General features: G+C 45.3%; 1 protein-coding gene across 1 annotated transcript in view; it reads left to right on the top strand.

The window, feature by feature from the left end:
• Positions 1 to 286: 286 nt before the first annotated feature.
• Positions 287 to 22,173, top strand: part of DDRGK1 (DDRGK domain containing 1) — a 37,112-nt gene continuing 15,225 nt past the window's right edge. Inside the window, exons 1-5 of the mRNA XM_044294723.1 lie at positions 287 to 415; positions 3,342 to 3,494; positions 8,688 to 8,815; positions 10,112 to 10,213; positions 21,724 to 21,846. Coding sequence (XP_044150658.1) covers positions 328 to 415; positions 3,342 to 3,494; positions 8,688 to 8,815; positions 10,112 to 10,213; positions 21,724 to 21,846 — 594 coding nt within the window. The 5' untranslated portion in view covers positions 287 to 327. The remainder of the gene's footprint in view (positions 416 to 3,341; positions 3,495 to 8,687; positions 8,816 to 10,111; positions 10,214 to 21,723; positions 21,847 to 22,173) is intronic.

Genomic DNA, 22,173 nt, shown 5'->3' with positions numbered 1-22,173 from the left:
CCCCTTCCTATTGTACTACACTCCGCTCCGAGCACCAGAAGATTAATGCTGGGAGCGACCAAGCAGGCTGTGCTGAGGGGGGGATTCCACAAGTAACGTCTAATCTTATTACTATAGTCATACAACGAGCACCGCGAACTACACGTCCCTTTTATTTATGTCAATTCATTCAAATCGTGTGGAGGGAATGCAATGCTGCACGCACCACACGCGTTGTTACGGAATTGTCCACCCCCGTAAACTGTCGTTGGTTGCGTCCACGCCGAGCGGCTAGTGACGGCTCGCGGTGTGTGGGCGGGGCTTAGTACAGTGACGTGTACGGTAAGAATGGACCCCGTGCTGTACGTTGTCGCCGCCGCGCTGCTGGCTGTGCTGCTCTTCTTTATTACCCGGATCAGAGGGCAGGCGGAGCAAGGTGAGCGGGGTCCTAATGCCCCCCTGCTGTGGTTTTAGGTGGGAGCAGACTCTCCCTTTAAGCTGTGCCATGCAGCCGGTGGTCGTGCCCACCTGTCAACTCCCCTCCCACTATTACTCTGCACTGTGGGGGATGCAAGTGTAACAAAGCCTCAGCTGTGTGCATATGGCGGCTGATGTTTGGGCACTGGTTAACCCCTTACTATCCGTATGTTTTATTTTACAGTTCATAATTAAAGGGGTCCTCTCATAGGATAGAGCAGGGACCAGCAACCTCCGGCGCTCCCTCCAGCTGTTCGGAAACTACAACTCTCAGAATCCTCCATTCATAGCTATGGGAGTTACAAGAACAGCCTAGTAAGTTTGCATGCTGGGAGTTGTAGTTTCACAGCAGCCGGAGTGCCGAAGGTTGCTGATTCCTGGGATAAGGAATTGGTGGGGACTACCGATCCTGTGAGCCGGGCCCCCCGAGTCCCCTGTGTGAGCGTACCCCCCATTAACATAGGAGAATCGGGGACCTCCGCTGTCATGATTGCTGGAGGGGCGGGGGTAACCATTGGACCCCCATCAACCATACATTTCTCATCCTTCCTGTGGGCCGAATCATTTAAGGGGTCTCGTACTACAGTGCGGTATTTTTATGGAAGGAAGCTGGGGGTCTGGTCATGTGACCCGGCCGAATCTTGGCGTTTTTTCCCCTGTGTCACCGGCGCTGGGTCTGTCACAGGATGGATGCCACCTGGGTGCCCCTGACGGACCCCGCAGATCTGCAGGAGAAAATCTCTGAAATAATCCAGTTCTAAAAGAAAGACGTAATAAAAGAAAAATAAAATCCCCAAAAATTATTAAAATCTGAATATATAGCCCCCCCCCCCCCCCCCCGACAATCCTATGTGAAGTCCTGCCCCCGGTACAGTCACCTGAATGAATTCATGTTTTATTTAAAAAAAATTGTGATTAAAAATTGAACTGTAAAAAATATCATATATTCAATTTATATTTTTTTTCTCAGAATCTCTCGGATCCATTATTTTTATTATTATTATTACTATATTTTTTTAATCCGATCACATAGACGTATGAGGGCTTGTTTCTTTGCGGGACAAGTTGGACTTTCTAGTGGCGCCATTTACTATTTCATCCAATGTAGTGGGAAACTGGAAAAAAAAAAAACAACGCTTTTTTGCCACAGTTTTATGGCCTTTGTTTGTACAGCGGTAAAAAGGGACCTGTTCGTCCTTCTCCCCGTCAGTGCGATTACAGCGACAGATCATGTGTGTCGGTTTTCTTGTGTTTTATTCTTTAAAAGAAAACTTAAAGCTTTAGAAAAAAAATGATATTTTTTTCTGTGCATCGCCATATTCTGACCCCCGGAACAGTTTTTTTTTATAGTTACGTCTACGTTTTTTATTGATACAGTGTTGGTGTGTGTGACTTTGTGATCAATTCGTATAAAAAAATTTGGCCAGGTGTGCTAAAAAGGAGCAATTTTTAATTTTTTTTATTCACTTTACGAGATAAATATTTTAATAGTACATGACCTTAAGTTTTTACATTTATTTATCTTTTTTAAAATGGGGCAATAAGGAATGATTTGAATTTTTAGATCCCCCCCCCCCCCAGGGACTTTAACATGCGATCATCTGATCGCTCTTCTCCCATAGACATCAGTGATTTAACATTGCAGTCTATGGGACATTCGCTACGTTCCTATGGTCTCCATAGAAACATCTCTGTGGTAGGCCTCGGACACTTCAGAGGGCCCTGGTCTGTAACAACAATTGAATGGCTACCCTGATCTCGGCTCGGGCGAGTCGCTTGTGTCCTGGGAGCGCAGTTGACCACGGCATCCGAAGGGTTGAATGCTCATGATTTGCGTTATTGCCAATGGCTGTCTGCCATCTTTAAAGTCGTTGCCCCCCCTTATACATGAATGGCAAAGGTCTGGAAGAGGTTAATATTTTCATGCAACAAAAAGCTAATATTCTTAAAGCAAAATGGTAGAAAAGTAACCCCCTATTGTCCCTTTGTCCCTGCTGGGGAAGCGTACTTACCTGCTAGCTGTCCGGCAGGTAGGGGGAAGAATCTAAAAGCCTATAAAAAGCTGGACTGCCCCTTTAAGTTTATAGCCATGTGGAAAGGAATAGCTGCAGATATTCTGCATGTGGTTTTGCCACAGAAAATCTGCAGTGTATCCGCCACATGTGAACATACCCTAATAATAAGGCCTCATGCACACAAACGTATTTTCTTTCTGTGTCCGTACCGTTTTTTTTTTTTTGCGGACCGTATCCGGAACTCTTCATTTTAGTGGGTCTGCAAAAAAACCTGAAGTTACTCCGTGTGCATTCCGCTTCCGTATGTCCGTATTTCCGTTCTGCCAAAAAATAGAACGTGTCCTATTATTGTCTGCATTATGGACAAGGATAGGACTGTTCTATGGGGGGCCAGCTGATCCGTTCCGCTAAATACGGAATGCACACGGACGTCATCTGTACTTTTTGCGCACCGCAAAGGCCTAATGATAATGTGTTTCAGTGCACTTATACACAGGCCTAAGGCCTTGTCCTAGCCTAGGAGGAAAATGCCCCTGTTTCCCATAGCAACCAATCACAGCGCAGCTTTCATTGTGCCACAGCTGGTTAAGAAATGAAAGCTGCGCTCTGATTGGTTGCTATGGGCAACAAGGCCTGTTCTTTCCTCCATGCATTGATGCCATGTTTCATTATTTATTTGATGCCCTTATGTAGCTCTACTATATTTCGCAGCGCTCTGCAGACATCAGCATCTATCTGTCCCCAATGGGGCTCACAATCTATGTTTCTGACATTTTGTGTTAGTTTTGGAGAGACCTTTTCTTTGTATAATCGTCCGGCGGATGTTGTAATTGATATTTCCTAATTATATTGCTTCTTTCTTGCTTGCAGCCGACCATGAGCACCAGCAAAATGTGGCGGTGGCAGCAGCAGTCAGACCGCGGCCTCACCCGGAGCAGCGTGCGGACGGGATGCCGAGGAGAAGGATGAACCGGAACATGCTGGCCCAGAGACGAGCGCAGCGCCTGGAAGAGGAGAGAGAAGGTAGCTAGCACCTGCGCATAAAGCTCCTGTCAGTGAATGGAAACATAAGGGGCTGGCATTTCAGACGTTGTGAAAGGTCCGGTGACTTGTTGTGTCTTAGGGCTGAGCCCGCTCCATACATGGCGAGTGTAATACAGCAGGCACCTGGCCGCAATGACCGGGATTGCGGTCAATAGCGATCACGGCTTGGTGGCCGGTGGGATGTATGATGGGAGTAACTAGCAAGTGTGGGACTGAGGACAGTAACGAGAACTGTTAGTCACCAGACCTGATTGAGCGGCACCTGCCGTCCTGTGGGCGATGCCTCTATTTTTGGATTTTCTAAATGTTTTTGGTAATGATGAACAGATTCCTCCTTCTAATTTTAAAAGTGTGAATGTGTATTTATAATAGATATATCTATCGCCCCCCCTTCCCCACAGTAGAGCATATTTTTGTTAACCCCTTAATGACCAGCCTGTTCTGGGTCTTACTGACCAAGCGATTTTCGTCGTCGTATTCCAAGAGCTATGACTCTTTTATGTAGCAGTGTGAGGGCTTGTTTTATTTAAAGGACAAGTTGTAGTTTTTAATGGTGCCATTTTGAGGTACGATACATTTTTATTAAGGGCTCATGCGCACAACTATGTGCCGGCCGTGCCCGTATTGCGGCCTGCAAACTGCGGGTCTGCAATATATGGGCACCGGCCGTGCGAATGCCGTATAACGGATGCGGATCCATTAACTTGAACGGGTCAACAGTCCGGATGATATGGTGCAGTGTGGAACGGAGGCACGAATCGGAAGCACTACAGAGTGCGTCTGTGGGTTTTCCGTCCGTGGCTCCGCACCTAAAAAAGTAGTGCATGCACTCCTTTTTTTTGCGATGCGGACCCCATTCAAGTGAATGGGTCTGCGTCCTTAGACGGCATGGACATGGTCGGTTCCCGTGCATTGGAAACCGCAATTTGCAGTCCGCAGCACGGGCACAGACACCACACATTTGTGTGCATGAGGCCTTACTCTGGCATCCATTCTGGCCTTTATTTTGTTGTATTTTTTCTTTGGTGTTCACCGTAGGGGATAATATACATGGTATTTGTTTAGTGCAGGTCGTTACAGACACCGAGATACCAAATATGATGAGATTTTATTTTTGCAATTTTTTTTTTTCCATTGAAAAGTATTTTTTCTATGGGAATTTTTTTTTTTTTAAATAGTAATTTTTTTTATTTAATACATTTTATTTAACTTTTTTTTTACTACTTAATGGTCCCACAAGGTGGCTATAATAAGCAATATGTTAATTGCTTCTAAAACACAATACACTATTCCTGTGGTGCAATGTATTTTAATGTCAGTGCTATACTGACATTGACCAGCAGGTTGCGCCAGAGAGGGAACCGCTGGAAGCAGGCCTCGGGCCTCCACTAGGCCCTGGCCTGTCTGCACTGACATAAGCACCTCATGATCTCATTTGCGAGGTGCCGATAGGAGACAGAAGCAGTCTGCTCCCTCTGTAACCACATACATGCCGTGGACGCCATTGCCCACAGCATGTAAGGGGTTAAATGGCCCGGATCGGCGCTCCTGCCGGTCTGGGCCGTTATAGCAAGAGAGCGTCTCTCATAGGTAATACGGGCCCCATAGACTATAAGGGGGTCCGTTAGGTTTCCACTCGGAGGAAGATTTATAAAGAGGAGACAAAATTAGTGCGCGCAGGGCTTTTGTCTCCGCTTCAAAAACCTTCCTCCGAGCGCAAACCTAACGGACCCCATTATAGTCTGTGGGGCCCATAGGCTCCGTCCGGCTCAAGTATGTGCCAAATCCGAACGGAGCAGGAGGACGGAAAGGACTGAACGCTGACGTGAACCCAGCCCTAACAGTTGAAGGATGGAACTGTGCATGTGTGTCCACCTCAACCGGGTCCGCAATCCCTCCATTCCGCGAAAAGATAGAGCATGTTCTATCTTTTTGCGGTGCGGAGGAACGTTACCCCAGAAAGCACTCCGTAGTGCTTCCGTAGTGTTCTGTTCCGCATCTCCGGGTTTGCGGACCCATTGAAATGAATGGAACGGTGCCCATGTATTACGGTTCCACAAATGCGGTCCGCAATACAGGCACGGGACTCCAATGGTTGTGTGAACAAGCCCTTACATACAGAGCACGTGCAGGAAACATTTCCAGCATGGAAGACGCTCCTGTACCCTGTTTGGACACATGAACATCATGGGGGGGGCCCCCCAGAATAGAAGACGGCGGTGCTGGATCCGATCCGTCCTTACGTTTGATTGGCTGCCATGTAATGCTGCGGTCTCCCTCCATCAGCCGACATGTGTCTGACCCCAGCTATTACAGCTGATCTATGGCGGTCAGAGAAGCCAGACCTCCGATGATCCTCCACTTAAAGGGAGTCTGTCACCACATTTGACCATATTAGACAGATCCTATAGCGTTATATGTGCCACCCAGCAGTTAAAAACGGTACCTTTGTTGCATATAACCGAGTCTTCTTTCTGCCAAAAATGAACTTTGAAGACTGTGTAAACGAGCCCTCTCAAGTGCCCAGGGCGGTGTCTCAATCTTCCGAGCCCAAGACCGGACCTCCCTAACGGCTCATAACCCTGCCCTCCTTGTGCCTGTGCCCGCCCGTTTACTCCCCTCCCCTCGCCTTTTCCATTGCGGCTGCGCGGACAAATTCGTAGCCGGCGCATGCGCAGTAGGTATTGCGATGCCCTGCCAGGACCGGGCATCGCATTGCGCATGCGCCAGCTACGAGACTCGTAGCTGGCGCATGCGCAATGCGATGCCCGGTCATGGCAGGGCATCGCAATACCTACTGCGCATGCGCCGGCTACGAATTTGTCCGCGCAGCCGCAATGGAAAAGGCGAGGGGAGGGGAGTAAACGGGCGGGCACAGGCACAAGGAGGGCAGGGTTATGAGCCGTTAGGGAGGTCCGGTCTTGGGCTCGGAAGATTGAGACACCGCCCTGGGCACTTGAGAGGGCTCGTTTACACAGTCTTCAAAGTTCATTTTTGGCAGAAAGAAGACTCGGTTATATGCAACAAAGGTACCGTTTTTAACTGCTGGGTGGCACATATAACGCTATAGGATCTGTCTAATATGGTCAAATGTGGTGACAGACTCCCTTTAAAGGAGGTTTCCAGGATCCAGATATTGATGACCAGTCCTCAGGATCTGACACCTGGCACCCCCACCAATCAGCTCTATTTAATTGTGAAAACCCCTGTACCCTGTGATGGCAGGGGGTCCCACTGGTCAGACCCCCACCCATCAGATGCTTATCCTGAGGATAGGGGTGACATTTCTATCTTGTCTTTTAAGGGAGAAATTATTTTCCTTGTACAGAAGGGACCAGGTCAGGTCATGAAGAAAGCGGTGGAGGTCCGCAGACCCGCTCTCTCTTCCTCTTTTTCATACGCGGCCGTTCGTTCGTCCAAGATCTTGTCGTCTCTGAGCATCAAAACATTTGTGAAGACAGACAGGGTGTGGGTGGCTCGAGCAAGTTCTCGCTTCCACCACACGTAGGAGGTCTTCTGGCTTGTGGAGCTTATCTCCTGCACTGCAGCAGCCGAGCAGAATCCCACTTCAGCCCTTGCTGGGCGACACTTCTCAACCGGTTTTCACTATTTTGCAGATAAAGATCACTTTTATGACTTTTTGGTTCTTTCTGGTTCATTTACAATAGTTAAGTAACCATGATGTGATGGACGTGACTAAGCGTGACCCGGTTCTCGCCCACATTCCTGCAGCGTAGAGCCCTTCTTCTCTTCACAGATGAGTTTATGTCGTTTGATCATCTAGAGCAGGGATGGCCAACCTGAGGCCCTCCAGCTGTTGCAGAACTACAACTCCCAGCATGCCCAGTCTGCCTACAGGAGGGAGTTGTAGTGTTACAACAGCTGGAGAGCCGCAGGTTGGCCATCCTTGATCCGTTAGAACCCATCCTAGTCTAAATCCAGATAAGGAAGAGTCTCCTACTTGATTTCTCCCTGGTTTTTAGCCCTTGAAATTCCAGATTAAACTGCGGTTCAGGTGATGGATTATCAGATTTGCTGGCATCTCTTTCTTTGTTTTCCGCCAGGTTTTACAAAATGTACTCGAGAAAACGGGCATAAATTTCGACATAAATCTGCTGCTGCTCCTGGCTTTGGCTTCTGTCGCACGGACATCAGAAGCGGTGACACATTTTTACGGAGACTGGCGCGTGCAGTGCCGGTCTTTAGTAAATGACCCCGGGAGGCCTGTCAGCTTTACACTGCAGTGTATAATATTAGAGATTGCTGCCGCCATCTTGATTGAAGATCTCGCACGAAATCCAGTGTGCGGTGATGTATGACGTCACCACACCAGGCGCCATGATGACGCCATCACAGGCTGCTCAAGATTTTGCTGTAGATCTTCAATCAAGGTGGTGGCGGCTGGCTCGTTGCGATCAAATAGATGAGGTAAGTTTAATAAAAAATGTTTTATTTTACACTTATTACTATTAGATGCCTCGATCAGCTATGAACGCGGCATCTGAGGGCGACAATGGCGGGGTGCGGTGCAATTGCCGTTCCCTGTCATTACGCCCACTACTTGCAAAGAAATGCGCTTCTCAACAAAGTAATTAGATGCGAAGAGAATTTGTTTTTGTGCAATTCAGTGAAGCAGCCGAATCGAATTTTCAAATATTTGGCTCATCACTAATAATATTTTTTTTAAAAGTCCATATAAGTGGTATTGCCACAACCATAACTGGCGTGTGCTATAGAAATGGCGGGTTTTGTTTTAAATAGCAGAGTAAGAAGTGATGAAAAAGTTGTATGCATCCCAGAGGGAAAAAGATAAAAAGTTCTGTTAAACACAAAAGTAATAGAACATATAAAATACCGTAAGTAAATTCTGACCTGCAGAATAAAATGTCCCCAAAAACAATAGTGTCATTTTATATTTTTTTTTTTAATTTTTTAATATGGTGCCATTAAAAATACGACTCCTCTTGGTAGAGAGAAAGAAAATTGAAGTGTTCTCAAAGGGGTTAGAACAATTTCGGCGTAACTGGGATATCGTAGAAAGACGAAAGGGGGATTTTTGATCACAAGAGTCCAGCCATACTTGATGGGGGAGGGGGATCGTGCATCCCCTTTACAGGTGGGAGGTATGGACTTTTTACCTGTATTCATCTCTCTCTTTTTGCCGTTTTTCAGCAGCGCTGGAGGAACCCCGCGATGACGACGATGATGAGGATAATCCGGCCGTTCAGGCTCCGGGGAAGATTGGTGCCAAAAAACAGAAGAAACTGGAGGAAAAGCAGGCGAGAAAAGCACAACGTGAGGTAAGAAGAGAGGCGTAAAGTTAAGGCGGAAATGTCTGCCTTTTTCTAGATCTCTGCTGGCTGTCAGGGAATGAAAACGATTTCTTTACATCCAGAGCCTAAAGGCCTCCTTTTACAGTTTATGGTATTGTCACAGTGGGCCAGCGATTTCTAGGAGTAAACCACTGCTGGCGGCCTGTCCGGAGAGGCTGTCCATATCCGATCGGTGGGGGTCGGGCTTCCGGCACCCTCCTGATCAGCTTTTTGAAGACGCTGAAGCGCCATGACCTCTTCCCAGGACAGTAACGTCCCAGTTATGGCCTATGCAGCTCAGTCCTAGTCAAGGACTGCAGTACCAAGCACATACACTATATGATATGTAGCCCTCTGCTTGGTATGTTGTGAGGAGACCCCCCCCCCCATTCAGATATTAGTTACCTTTCCTGAGGATAAGGCCTCATGCACACCGCCGTTGTTGTTCTGCCGTCCAGAAATTGTGGATCTGCAAAACACGGATGCGTTCTGTTAATTTGCCTTCCCCTAATAGAACAATCCTGTCCTTGTCCGTAATGCGGACAATAATTGGATATGTTCTATTTTTTTGCGGAACAGCCATACGGACACGGAATGCACACGGGGTCGTTTCCGTTTTTTGCAGCCTGTATGCGGAACCATCCACTTCAATGGGGTCGAAAAAAATAACTGAAACGACCCCGTGTGCATTCTGTGTCCGCATGGCTGTTCCGCAAAATAATAGAACATTAAACTGAATAAAACAGAACAAACATAAAAACGAATTATAATAACTTTGTGTGCATGAGCCCCAAGTCATCAGTAAAATCCCTGCAACATCTCTGCTGAGGGTTTGCTGCAGTGTATCAGGGCAGGTAAAAGGTCTGTCTGGATAGCAAAAAAAATTCTGTATTGCTGCTGTGTTTAACTTCAAGAACTACAGACCTTTTTTTTCCCATTCATTGACAGCAAGCAGACATATTTAAAAAGTGTCCAAGTACAAGGAAACAAAGTGGACTGATGCCATTTGATATGGAAAAGTCATTCCAGAGCGTTTTTTTCCATTTTACTCTAGTCACATCCAGAGCTGCATTCAGAATTCTGCTTGCTACCCCAGGCAAAATAGTGAGCTTCATTCTGATGAAACATCCGTGAAGGTTCAGTTACCTCTTGTATTAACAGTCACCCGATAAGCTGGGAACTAACAGGAGAACTAGCAGAGCTGTGCAGCTTTAGCTGCGACTGGAGTATGACATTAGCATTGTCCAGTGACCAGTGGTTTTTTCTTCTACCTTTCCTTAATAGGCTGAAGAAACTGAAAGAGAAGAACGCAAGAAGCAGGATATGAAACGGGAAGAGGAGAGACGCAAAGATGATGAGAGGATCAGGCAGGAGGAGGAAAAGCAGGTCAGTAATGAGGATTATTGGGATTGTGCTCCAGCGGCAGAACCAGCTCTTCCTCCTCACGTCTTCCTGTGTCTGGCAGTAAGACAACTGGCGGCAGAAGAGCCCCCTCCCCCCGCCGTCTCTGCAGAAGAGCCCCCTCCCCCCGCCGTCTCTGCAGTAGAGCCCCCCCCCCCCGCCGTCTCTGCTGAAGAGCCCCCCGCCGTCTCTGCAGCAGGACAAACATACATGTGTTTTAGGCTACATTCACACAGCCGGATCCATGTTGCGGTCTGAAAATCATGAATGCGCAAAGTAGGTTTGTGGTCCATGTGCATCCCGCACTTTTCACGGGCCCCATTGTAAAAATGACTTTTCTTGTCCACAAAAAGGACAACACATGGATGACATCCGTGTCCTGTCCACATATTTTGTGGACCCGTAGAAATGAATGGGTTCCCACGCAATCGGCAAAAAATACGGATAGAAGGCGGGCCGAAAATACGGTTGTGGGAACATAACCTTATTGTGAGATTTTCAGCAAATTTCCATAGACCATAAATAAGGCATTGTGGAGGTTCCCCTGAGACTGGCTGATCAGCGGGACAAAGGTGCCTGGTGCCGCTGCTCATCCCTGTTCATTTGACTATGGATGAGCTGAATGTACCACGCTGTGTCTGCCATCGCCGCTCCACCAGTGACATTGTCCCCACTGGATGGATCGTAGGGGACAACCCCTTTAACTTCATTGTACATAGACGAAGAGTAATACTATGTGCAGGGCAACCACCTCCATTATCCTCAGGCAGTCAGTATGTACACGAGGATTCATACTATGTGCAGGACAACCACCTCCATTATCCTCAGGCAGTCAGTATGTACATGAGGATTCATACTATGTGCAGGACAACCACCTCCATTATCCACAGGCAGTCAGTATGTACACGAGGATTCATACTATGTGCAGGACAACCACCTCCATTATCCTCAGGCAGCATGTGGATGTCCTGTGTCTTCTATGTGGAGCAGTGGCTGCTGAGAAGGTCCCCGATGCTGTAACCTGTGGCCTATTCCCCATAGACTGCAGGCCAGTGTGTGGCATCCGTCCCTCCATGTTGTCATGTACGTGCCTCTCATTTAGTAAATTATTGTTCTTCCCATAACCCCCCCCCCCCCCCCCAAACCCTATTCTGATGCATTTCTCCAAATCTACGTTCTGTTATTCCTACTAGAAACTAGTAGACAAACTGACAGCTGGGTGTTACCATTTGGGAGGGGTGTCCCTACACTGCCAGATTATGCAGGTACACCCCCCCTGTGACAGTGGGAATGGTACAACCCAGTTGTCAATGTCTTTCAGACATTTCTAAGAAGAATAACAGAGGAGCGTTCCGATGCAGAATTGTTATTTTCATGGGCAATAGAAGTATTTACTGACGCGGCCATGTCCGGAGAGTCGCTGCCTCTGGATTCTCATTACTGACGCGGCCATGTCCGGAGAGTCGCTGCCTCTGGATTCTCATTACTGACGCGGCCATGTCCGGAGAGTCGCTGCCTCTGGATTCTCATTACTGACGCGGCCATGTCCGGAGAGTCGCTGCCTCTGGATTCTCATTACTGGCGTGTGCAGTTATTACTCCGCTCGCATTCAAGAGTTAAAGGGATTGTTCCCCCAGGACAGGGAAGGTGTTTGATCGGCTGGGGCCCGAGTGATCTCAAGTGCAGGGGTCCGCAAGTACCGCTGAACTTCCCCATGAGGATGGAGCGGCGGTGTGCATGTCCGCTCATCGCTCGCAGCCGCCCCATAGGAGTGAATGGAGAAGAGGACACGTAAGCACAGCATCGCCCCTCCGCAGCGCGCAGAACCGCGGTCTTGTGATCGCTGGAGGTCGGACCCCCTAGATGAGTTCCCCTTTAACATAAAACTATCTACCATCAGTCTCTTGCCCTCCCAGATGCCGTTTAACTTGGACGATTTTTAGTATTAAAAATATTAACGTTTAGGTTTAATATCGAATATTATCTTTTTTCTTCATATTTGTGCTTTTTTTTTTTTTACTTTTCAAGCTGAATATTTTGTGGTATGTTTTTGGGTCTCGAGCAAAGTGACAGGAAAATAAAAGCGGAGCCTGCCCTCCTACACAGACGCCGAGGCTGACTCTGACCTTTAGGTAGAGATTCTCTGCTATGATTGAGCTTGGTCTTTTTACATTTCTTCATTTTTCAGCGTTTTTGTATTTTAGGGTAGATGTATGGTTTATTATCACATTATCTATAATAGATATATAGATATTTTGTTTGTGCTATTGTAAGATGCATCGTAGCATTTTGGTGGATTGGAGGGTTTAGTCTTTAGCTGTGAAGTTTGGAGGAAGAATTTTGGACTTTGTGTCTTTTTGTTTTTATGGCGCATTACTTTATATCACCTGCCATGTCAAAATAAACCGCCAGACCGGGCACTGGACAGGAGGTCCGTAACCATTACCTCCCATCATATCCGTGAACAGGTCGGTTTATGTGTCTGGTTCACCTCCAGGATAATTTTAGGTCTTCAGGACCAGACACCGTTTTGCACCTTTTTTTTTTCTTCTTTTACACGTTAGTATTACTTGTGCTAACGACAAGATGTTTTTTTATGAATAACGCAGCTTTCTTTAAATCTTCATTTTTTTTTTTTTTGTACAGATACCGGTAATTATTTTTTTTTTTCACGCTCATAAATGTTTTCAATTTTTTATTCTTTTAATATCTCACATTTTGTTTGCGTTTGTCATTTTGTGCCCTAAATTTTCATATATTAAATGTTTCATTTTGAGCAATATGGTCTCAACTATGACAGCAATTAGGGAAGGGTGCAGGTTTTTATTGTATACTCCAGCAAAGGTTAGAAAAGACCATTGGGGGTCTTTATTATTCAAACTATTACCGGTAATTTTTATTTTATTATTATTTCATTAGTATCATTGTTTTTATTATAACTATTATTATAATTAGCTTAATTCTTATTATTGTTTTATTATAATTTATAACTTTTTTTATTTCTTTTACAATTTTTTTATTTAATTTTCTACGCCCTGCTTTTCCATTGTATATGGGAGTGCACAGCAGGGGCAGGTACAAGGAACATCTGCCCAGTGGTGGGGACACCCAGGAGCAGCCGACTCCCAGTGACTGGTCACATGACCACCAGGACTGGTGCCGCCGCCTCAGTTCTGTGCACAGCAGGAGCCCTGACAGTCGGCTGTCCAATGTCTCAGGCGCCAGCTAAAGCCCATGCTGAAACTATACAATGATGCTGGCGTTAGGGATGTGGACCGCTTGTTGTACATGGCGGGTGGTCCTTAACCAATTACATTGCGGCGAAATAAAACAAAAACAAGACTAGGATCAGTTTCACACCAGCTTTTTTACAGCTGTAGATCTTGATCTGATGACAGGTCTGACCGCCCGTACTGACTGCACCAGCAGGACCTGCAGTCCTCATAGTTCCATAGCCCGGTGCACATACATAATACAGACAACTGCACGAAGCATGAAGAAGACTAGTTACAGACTGGTACAGAAGGAGAGAGGGCCCTGCCCGTGAGGGCTTACAATCTATATGGTATGGGAGAAGGACACAGTAGGCGCGGGTGAAGTTGGTCATGGCGGTATAGAGGCAGCAGGGTCACTGGTTGTAGGCTTGTCTGAAGAGGTGGGTTTTCAGGTTTCTCTTGAAGGATTCCACTGTAGGTGAGAGTCTGATGTGTTGGGGTAGCGAGTTCCAGAGTATGGGGGATGCGAGGGAGACATCTTGGAGTCGATTGTTGGAAGATGCGATAAGAGGAGAGGAGAGAAGGAGGTCTTGTGAGGATCGGAGAGTGCGTGTGGGGGTGTATCGGGAAAGTAGCTCAGAGATGTAGGGAGCGGACAGGTTATGGACGGCCTTGTATGTATTTGTTTGTACTTTGAAGTGAATTCGCTGGGCAATGGGAAGCCAGTGAAGGGATTGGCAGAGGGGAGAGGCAGAGGAGTAACAGGGTGAGAGGGTGGATTAGGTGGGCAGCAGAGTTGAGGATAGATTGGAGGGGTGCGAGACTGCTAGATGGAAGGCCACAGAGGAGAGTGTTGCAGTAGTCTAGGCGGGAGATGATGAGGGCATGTACAAGCATTTTCGCAGATTCAATGTTGAAGAAAGCACGGATGCGGGAGATGTTTTTGAGTTGGAGGCGGCAGGTGGTGGAAAGGGCTTGGATGTGCGGTCGGAAGGAGAAGGCAGAATCCAAGGTCACTCCAAGGCAGCGGACTTGGTTGACCGGGGAGAGTGTGCAGCCATTGATTGTGATAGATAGGTCTGTTGGGGGGGTTTAGCAAGATGGGGGAAAGATTAATAATTCTGTTTTATCCATGTTAAATTTTAGAAAGCGAAAGGAGAGGAAGGAGGATATGGAAGATAGACATTGTGGGATTCTGGATACTAAGGTGGTGATGTCTGGACCAGATTTTAATTTTTTTTGCTACTGTATGAACGGGTCCGCATCCATTCCGCAACTTTGCGGAACGGGTGCGGACCCATTCATTTAAATAGGGCAGCAAAAGATGCGGGCAGCACACCGTGTTCTGTACGCATCTGTTCTTCCATTCCGCTGCCCCGCAGTTGCAAGAATAGGCATTTTCTATCATAGTGCACGGCCATGTGTGGTCCGCAAAATGCGGAACGCACAAGGCCGGTATTCGTGATTTGTGGATCCGCAATTTGCGCACCGCAAAACGCTTACGGTCGGTACCTTTTTTTTTTTTACCATTGTAGGTTCAACCCTTTTGTTAACATTACTTTTCTCTTCAGTATGGAGAATACCTTTATTCATGATGATATTAGTTTTTTTTGCCTTTTTTATTCCTTTTTTACCAGATTTTTTCAAGAGGTTACTGATAATAAAGTTATTTTCAGCCTTTTTTTAATTATTCACTTTTTCTTAATTTTCTTTTTAAATACTTTCTAGGAGGGTTACCAGCAGGTAGTCTGTACAATAGTTGGAGCAGATGGAGATTTTTGGGCTGTGATGTGTTTTTTACCTCTTTTTTATATTTTTGCTGTGGCACGGCACTCTGGCGGGGAATTCCCTTTCGCCCCGTGGAGTTTTTCTGGTGAGGAAATGGTTTACCAACTGACACTTTATCACCGAGAGGACGCTTCCTCTTCATTGCAAAACAGTGCGCCTCGAAAAGATCAAAAGTCTGAGATCGGCGCGGCCCTTTCTTCCTGTGCACACACAGCAGTCAGGTTGTGCTGATTTTTTATTTTTATTTTATTCTATTTTTGCCATTTTAGTTACCGGTAAATTACTACTAATAATTATTATTATTATTATAATAATAAATCCAGGGATAGGAGTCCTTTTTATCTAGTTGCATAGACACACAGGGGTTCACCTGATTAAAACACAGTTTTTCTTTTGTTGATCTGAGGCTGAGTTATGACACTTTTTTTAATATGTAAATTCGACCTTTGGTGCAATTAGGGCGTCACCATTGCTCTTGTTGCACCCAAGCTCTGCTCCTTTTTGTGGCCAGCCCCTCCCTCGCTGTTTTGATTGACAGGGCAAGGCAGTGGCAAAGTAGAAAGGGAGGGGTTGGCCACAGAAAGGAGTGGAGTTTGGGTGCAACAAGAGCAATGGTGAAGCCCTCGTTGCACCAATGGCGGCCTAATTTGCATGTTAAAGGGGTTTTCCAAGTGTTTTTTTTTTTTCCTCCTGATGACAGATTGGTGAGGGTCTGACACCCTGAACCCCGCCAATCAGATGTTTGAGAAGGCATCGGAACTCCCACTGCCTCCTTACAGCTCACCGCCGTACATTGTATAGTGGCTGTGCTTGGTATTGCAGCTCAGCCCCATTCACTTCTATGCCTGCACTTAGGTCCCGCCCAGGTCCTCCGTCTAGCCCGCCCCGCTCCTCTTGAGTGACGTCCTAGTTAGCTGGATCGCTGAAGAAATCCAGCATCTGCGCCATCCACTTCCTTATTCGGCGCAGTGAGTGAATGACGCGCTCCTGGTGCCGGCTTCCTCGCTAAGACGTAGTAGGCGCAGGCGCAGTGAGGAAGCCGGCACCAGGAGCGCGTCCTTCACTCACTGCGCCTGCGCCGAATACAGAAGTGGACGTCGCAGGCGCGGGATTTTCGTCAGCGATGCTGCGAACTTGGACGTCACTCAAGAGGAGCGGGGCGGGCTAGACGGAGGACCTGGGCGGGATAAAGGGTGAGTGGACCGAGCCTCTAGGTGCTGAATCAACGCCCACATAGCACCTAGAGGTTCATTCATATTATAACAGTGTGTTTTTTAGGAGAACGGCCTCAGGGACAAATGTATAAAGAACACTGTTCTGTACGCTGACATTAGCACATTGCTGATGTCAGCTACATAACAGAAATTCTGATGGTAGACACCCTTTAAGAGAAAGTATTATAAGGACGAAGCCGAAGATCAACTGAAGAAAACTGCGTTTTAACCACTGAATTGCAGGGGGAGGGGTGCTGCATTAGGTGCTCATATCTCTGGATTGGTAGTAGCTACAGATATGGGCCTGGTCTTGTTTGAAAGCTGGCAAGAGAAATCACAGTTAGAAATCGAGTCGGGAATAAACACAGTAAAATCTGCATTTACTTTCACTTTCAACTGCATCCCGATTCCTAACAGCGATCTCTTTGAATGTAGTGAAGATAATGCTGTGATTCTGGTGTTGTTTGAAAGCTTGGAACGGCATCTTTCAAACAAGACCTATCTCTAGCTGCTACCAATCCAGAGATACGAGCAGCTAAAGCAGCTCTCCCCCTGCTGCCCGAGCGCTGGGGCAGAACTGTTAGGAGGTTAATCAGGCGATCTACAGCGATGTGTCTATGAAAAGGACTGGATAGGGAGGTTGCTGGCGACAGATTCCTTCCAAAGGCTATGCTCACCTATGGGCATTTTATCAATATTAATATTATTATTATATTCTCCTCAACTTGAGACCAAAAAAAAATTCTTATTTAAAATGCTCAACAGTTTTTCTTCTGCAGCTTTCAGTTTCAATGCATTTGTAGACCACTGCTCTGTTTCGTACTGAATCTGTCAGAGAACTGCCCTTCTAATTCCTTAACCCCTTCAGGACCCTGCCATTTTTCACCTTAAAGGGACACTGTCACCTGGATTTCACTTACTGAGCTATTAACATCACCACATCAGTCTCCACGATTTACATTAAAACATACTAGTATTACTGCCCTGTGTCTTATAATTTGTCTATAAAATCGCTTTTATTAATATGCTAATTACCTCAATAAGGAGCCCAAGGGGCTGTCCCCCTGGTCATTGGAGCACCGCCCTACTGCTTATTTATTCACTGCTCATCGCTGACGTAATGTGCATGCGCCGTGGATACTCATGTTAGCGCCCGCGCGGTGTCCTGGCATTGGCCTCACAGAATGAAGTGCGCATGCTCCAGCTTCGCTTAAAGCGGAAATGCGCGAGATTTCGGGAGCAACAAACAAATTACGTTGGCAATGAGCAGTGAATAAATTAGCAGTAAGGGGGTTCTGGGCTCCAAGATAATGGGCGCGGCTAGGCTCCAACGGACGGAGGGACAGCCCCTTGGGCTCCTTATTGAGGTAATTAGCATATTATAAACAAATTACAAGACACAGGGCAGTAATACTCGTATATTTTAATATAAATCCCGGAGACTGATGTGGTGATGTTAATAGCTCCGTAAGTGAATTCCAGGTGACAGTGTCCCTTTAAGGACCAGGCCTTTTTTTGCAAATCTGACCAGTGTCACTTTATGTGGTGATAACTTTAAAACGCTTTTACTTATCCAGGCCGTTCTGAGATTGTTTTCTGTTCACATATTGTACTTCATGACACTGCTAAATTTGAGTCTAAATATTTCATTTTTATTTATTAAAAAAATTCCTAATTTATCAAGAATTTTTAATTTCTCTGCTTTTAAAACAGATAGCGATACCTCCTAAAATAGTTATTACTTTACATTTCCCATATGTCTACTTCATGTTTGGATCATTTTGTAAATTACATTTTATTTTTTTGGGACGTTAGAAGGCTTAGAAGTTTAGAAGCAAATCTAAAAAAAAATGTAAGAAAATTTCCAAAACCCACTTTTTAAGGACCAGTTCAGGTCTGAAGTCACTTTGTGAGCCTTACATAATAGAAACCACCCATAAATAGCCCCATTTTAGAAACTACAGCCCTCAAGGTATTCAAAACTGATTTTACAAGCTTTGTAATTAAAGGAAAATGTAGATGGAATTTCAGAATTTCACTTTTTTGGCAGCTTTTCCATTTTAATCAATTTTTTCTAGTAACCAAGCAAGGGTTAACAGCCAAAGAAAACTCAATATTTATTGGAAGGCAGATTTCACTGGGATAATTTTTAAGTTGCCATATCACATTTGAAGACATCTCTGATGCACCCCTAGAGTAGAAACTCCCAAAAAATGACCCAATTTTGGAGACTACGTGATAAGGTGGCAGTTTTGTTGGTACCATTTTAGGTAACAAAAAATAGCTGTTTTGGCAGCGTTTTTATTTTTTGTTATTTACAGTGTTCATCTGACAGGTTAGATCATGTGGTATTTTTATAGAGCAGGTTGTTACGGACGCGACAATACCAAATATGTCTACTTTTTTGTTGTTGTTTGTTTAAGTTTTACATAATAAAGCATTTTTGAAAAATAGGTCTCCATATTCTGAGGACTATAGTTTTTTTTTGTTTAGTTTTTTTAGGCGATTGTCCTAGGTAGGGTCTCATTTTTTTCAAGATGAGATGACTGATTGGTATGATTTTGGGGTGCGTTTGTGATGTAAGGTGACAAAAAATGGCTTTTTTAACACCGTTTTTATTTTATTTATTTTAGGATGTTCACCTGAGGGGTTGGGTCATGTGATATTTTAATAGACCTGGTTGTTATGGATGCGGCGATACCTAATAATATATCTACTTTTTTTTTCACTTTTAACACAATAAAAGCATTTTTTTGAAAAAAAAATTCATATTTTATTGTCTCCATATTCTGAGAGCCATCGTTTTTATTTTTATTTTTTTTCCCTATTGTTTTACGTATGTAGGGGCTCATTTTTTGCGGGATGAGGTGACGGTTTGGTACTATTTTGGGTGGCGTACGCCTTTTTGATCGATTGGTGTTGCACTTTTTAGGATGTAAGGTGACAAAAAAAATGTTTTATCACAGTTTTTATTTTATTTTTTTCTACGGCGTTCAGGTGAGGGGGTGGATCATGTGATATTTTTTATAGAGCCAGCCTTTACGGATGCAGCAATACCCAATATGTTTGGTTTTCTTTTTTTCTTTTACAATTTTATGTGTTTTTATTTTGGGAAATGTAATTTTTTATTTAACTTTTTTTTATTATGAAAAACACTTTTTTTTTTTTTTTTTTTTTTTTACTCCTTTATTTTTTTCCCCCCACTCTGGGACTTCAACTTCTGGGGTCTGATCCCCTCCGCAATGCATTACAATACAACCTGCCTTTTTATGCTGACACCCTGCCTGTGAGACCTAGCCTAAAGGCTGGATCCCACAGACTTCCGTAGAAGGCAATCCCAGATCCCTATTGAAGGCACCAAGCTTGCCTTCTCTGCCATCGGGTCCACGCCACTGCAGCGTGGGACCTAATGGAGATGCGGAGGGCATCCGTTCCCTCCACACACTCTCTGCATGCCACGGTCAGCTTTGTTTTCACTGGTGCCGGCGTATGCAGCAGGGGCCCGGCTGTCAGTGACTGCCGGATCCGTACCGCTAATCAGGCGGGCGCAGCTCCTGCACCCCCCCGATCAGCCTGCTGTACATGTACGGCACTCGACCTTAAGTGACGTCCACCAGCGCCGTACATGTACGGCGGGGGTCCTTAAGGGGTTAAAGGGGTTGTCTCATCTCACCATTATAGATGTATTACACTATATTATGGTAACTATGTTTGGGTACAAAAAAATAATAATGATATAATCTGCACCCTGTGTATTATATGTGATGTGTGACTGTGATAATCTGCACCCCGTGTATTATATGTGATGTGTGACTGTGATAATCTGCACCCCGTGTATTATATGTGATGTGTGACTGTGATAATCTGCACCCCGTGTATTATATGTGATGTGTGACTGTGATAATCTGCACCCCGTGTATTATATGTGATGGTGTGACTGTGATAATCTGCACCCCGTGTATTATATGTGATGTGTGACTGTGATAATCTGCACCCCGTGTATTATATGTGATGTGTGACTGTGGTAATCTGCACCCTGTGTATTATATGTGATGTGTGACTGATAATCTGCACCCTGTGTATTATATGTGATGTGTGACTGTGGTAATCTGCACCCCGTGTATTATATGTGATGTGTGACTGTGATAATCTGCACCCCGTGTATTATATGTGATGTGTGACTGTGATAATCTGCACCCTGTGTATTATATGTGATGTGTGGCTGTGATAATCTGCACCCCGTGTATTATATGTGATGTGTGGCTGTGATAATCTGCACCCCGTGTATTATATGTGATGTGTGACTGTGATAATCTGCACCCTGTGTATTATATGTGATGTGTGGCTGTGATAATCTGCACCCCGTGTATTATATGTGATGTGTGACTGTGATAATCTGCACCCCGTGTATTATATGTGATGTGTGACTGTGATAATCTGCACCCTGTGTATTATATGTGATGTGTGACTGTGATAATCTGCACCCCGTGTATTATATGTGATGTGTGACTGTGATAATCTGCACCCCGTGTATTATATGTGATGTGTGACTGTGATAATCTGCACCCCGTGTATTATATGTGATGTGTGACTGTGATAATCTGCACCCTGTGTATTATATGTGATGTGTGGCTGTGATAATCTGCACCCCGTGTATTATATGTGATGGTGTGACTGTGATAATCTGCACCCTGTGTATTATATGTGATGTGTGACTGTGATAATCTGCACCCCGTGTATTATATGTGATGTGTGACTGTGATAATCTGCACCCCGTGTATTATATGTGATGTGTGACTGTGATAATCTGCACCCTGTGTATTATATGTGATGTGTGGCTGTGATAATCTGCACCCCGTGTATTATATGTGATGTGTGACTGTGATAATCTGCACCCCGTGTATTATATGTGATGTGTGACTGTGATAATCTGCACCCCGTGTATTATATGTGATGTGTGACTGTGATAATCTGCACCCCGTGTATTATATGTGATGTGTGACTGTGATAATCTGCACCCCGTGTATTATATGTGATGTGTGACTGTGATAATCTGCACCCTGTGTATTATATGTGATGTGTGACTGTGATAATCTGCACCCTGTACATTATGCGGTGGGTGTGGCTATGGTAATCTGCGCCCTGTGCATTATGCGGTGGGTGTGGCTATGGTAATCTGGGCTCCATATAGCCCACTGCAGGCTGTTTTCTCGGTAGTTGGAGAAGTGATGATGTGTTTGACATACAGCAGCCTCACCGTGTCTTATGTTCCTTATAGGAGGAAGAAAAGAGGAAAGCCAAGGAGGAGCAGGAGAAACGGGAGTACGAGGAGTACCTGAAGCTGAAGGAGAGCTTCGTGGTGGAGGAGGAAGGGGTGGGCGAGACCATGGACGAGGACCAGGTAACACACTCCGCTGATCCACTCAGCTCTGCTTCATCTCTGTCTATGTATTTTACTTACTACTAAATATATATATATTCCGCAGTGCCCTGCAGGTATGCAGACTGTATAGACACTAGATCTGTGGAGTTAGGTGCTCTAATCTTGGACGGACGCCCTCAATCGAATGGAGAAACTGAATAAAGAAATACGATTGGCACACTAATATCTGGAGGGAGCTGAATATATAAAATAATTGTTTAATAGGTACAGATAGATAAAAATGTGATAAAAAGATGTAAAATATGATAAAAAATGTGAAGGTAAAAGGAATGGATCTCCGATAGT

Source organism: Bufo gargarizans, chromosome 1 (assembly GCF_014858855.1).
Source record: "Bufo gargarizans isolate SCDJY-AF-19 chromosome 1, ASM1485885v1, whole genome shotgun sequence".
In the NCBI taxonomy this organism is placed as follows: Eukaryota; Metazoa; Chordata; class Amphibia; order Anura; family Bufonidae; genus Bufo; species Bufo gargarizans.
This window is presented reverse-complemented; position numbering and strand designations above follow the sequence as displayed.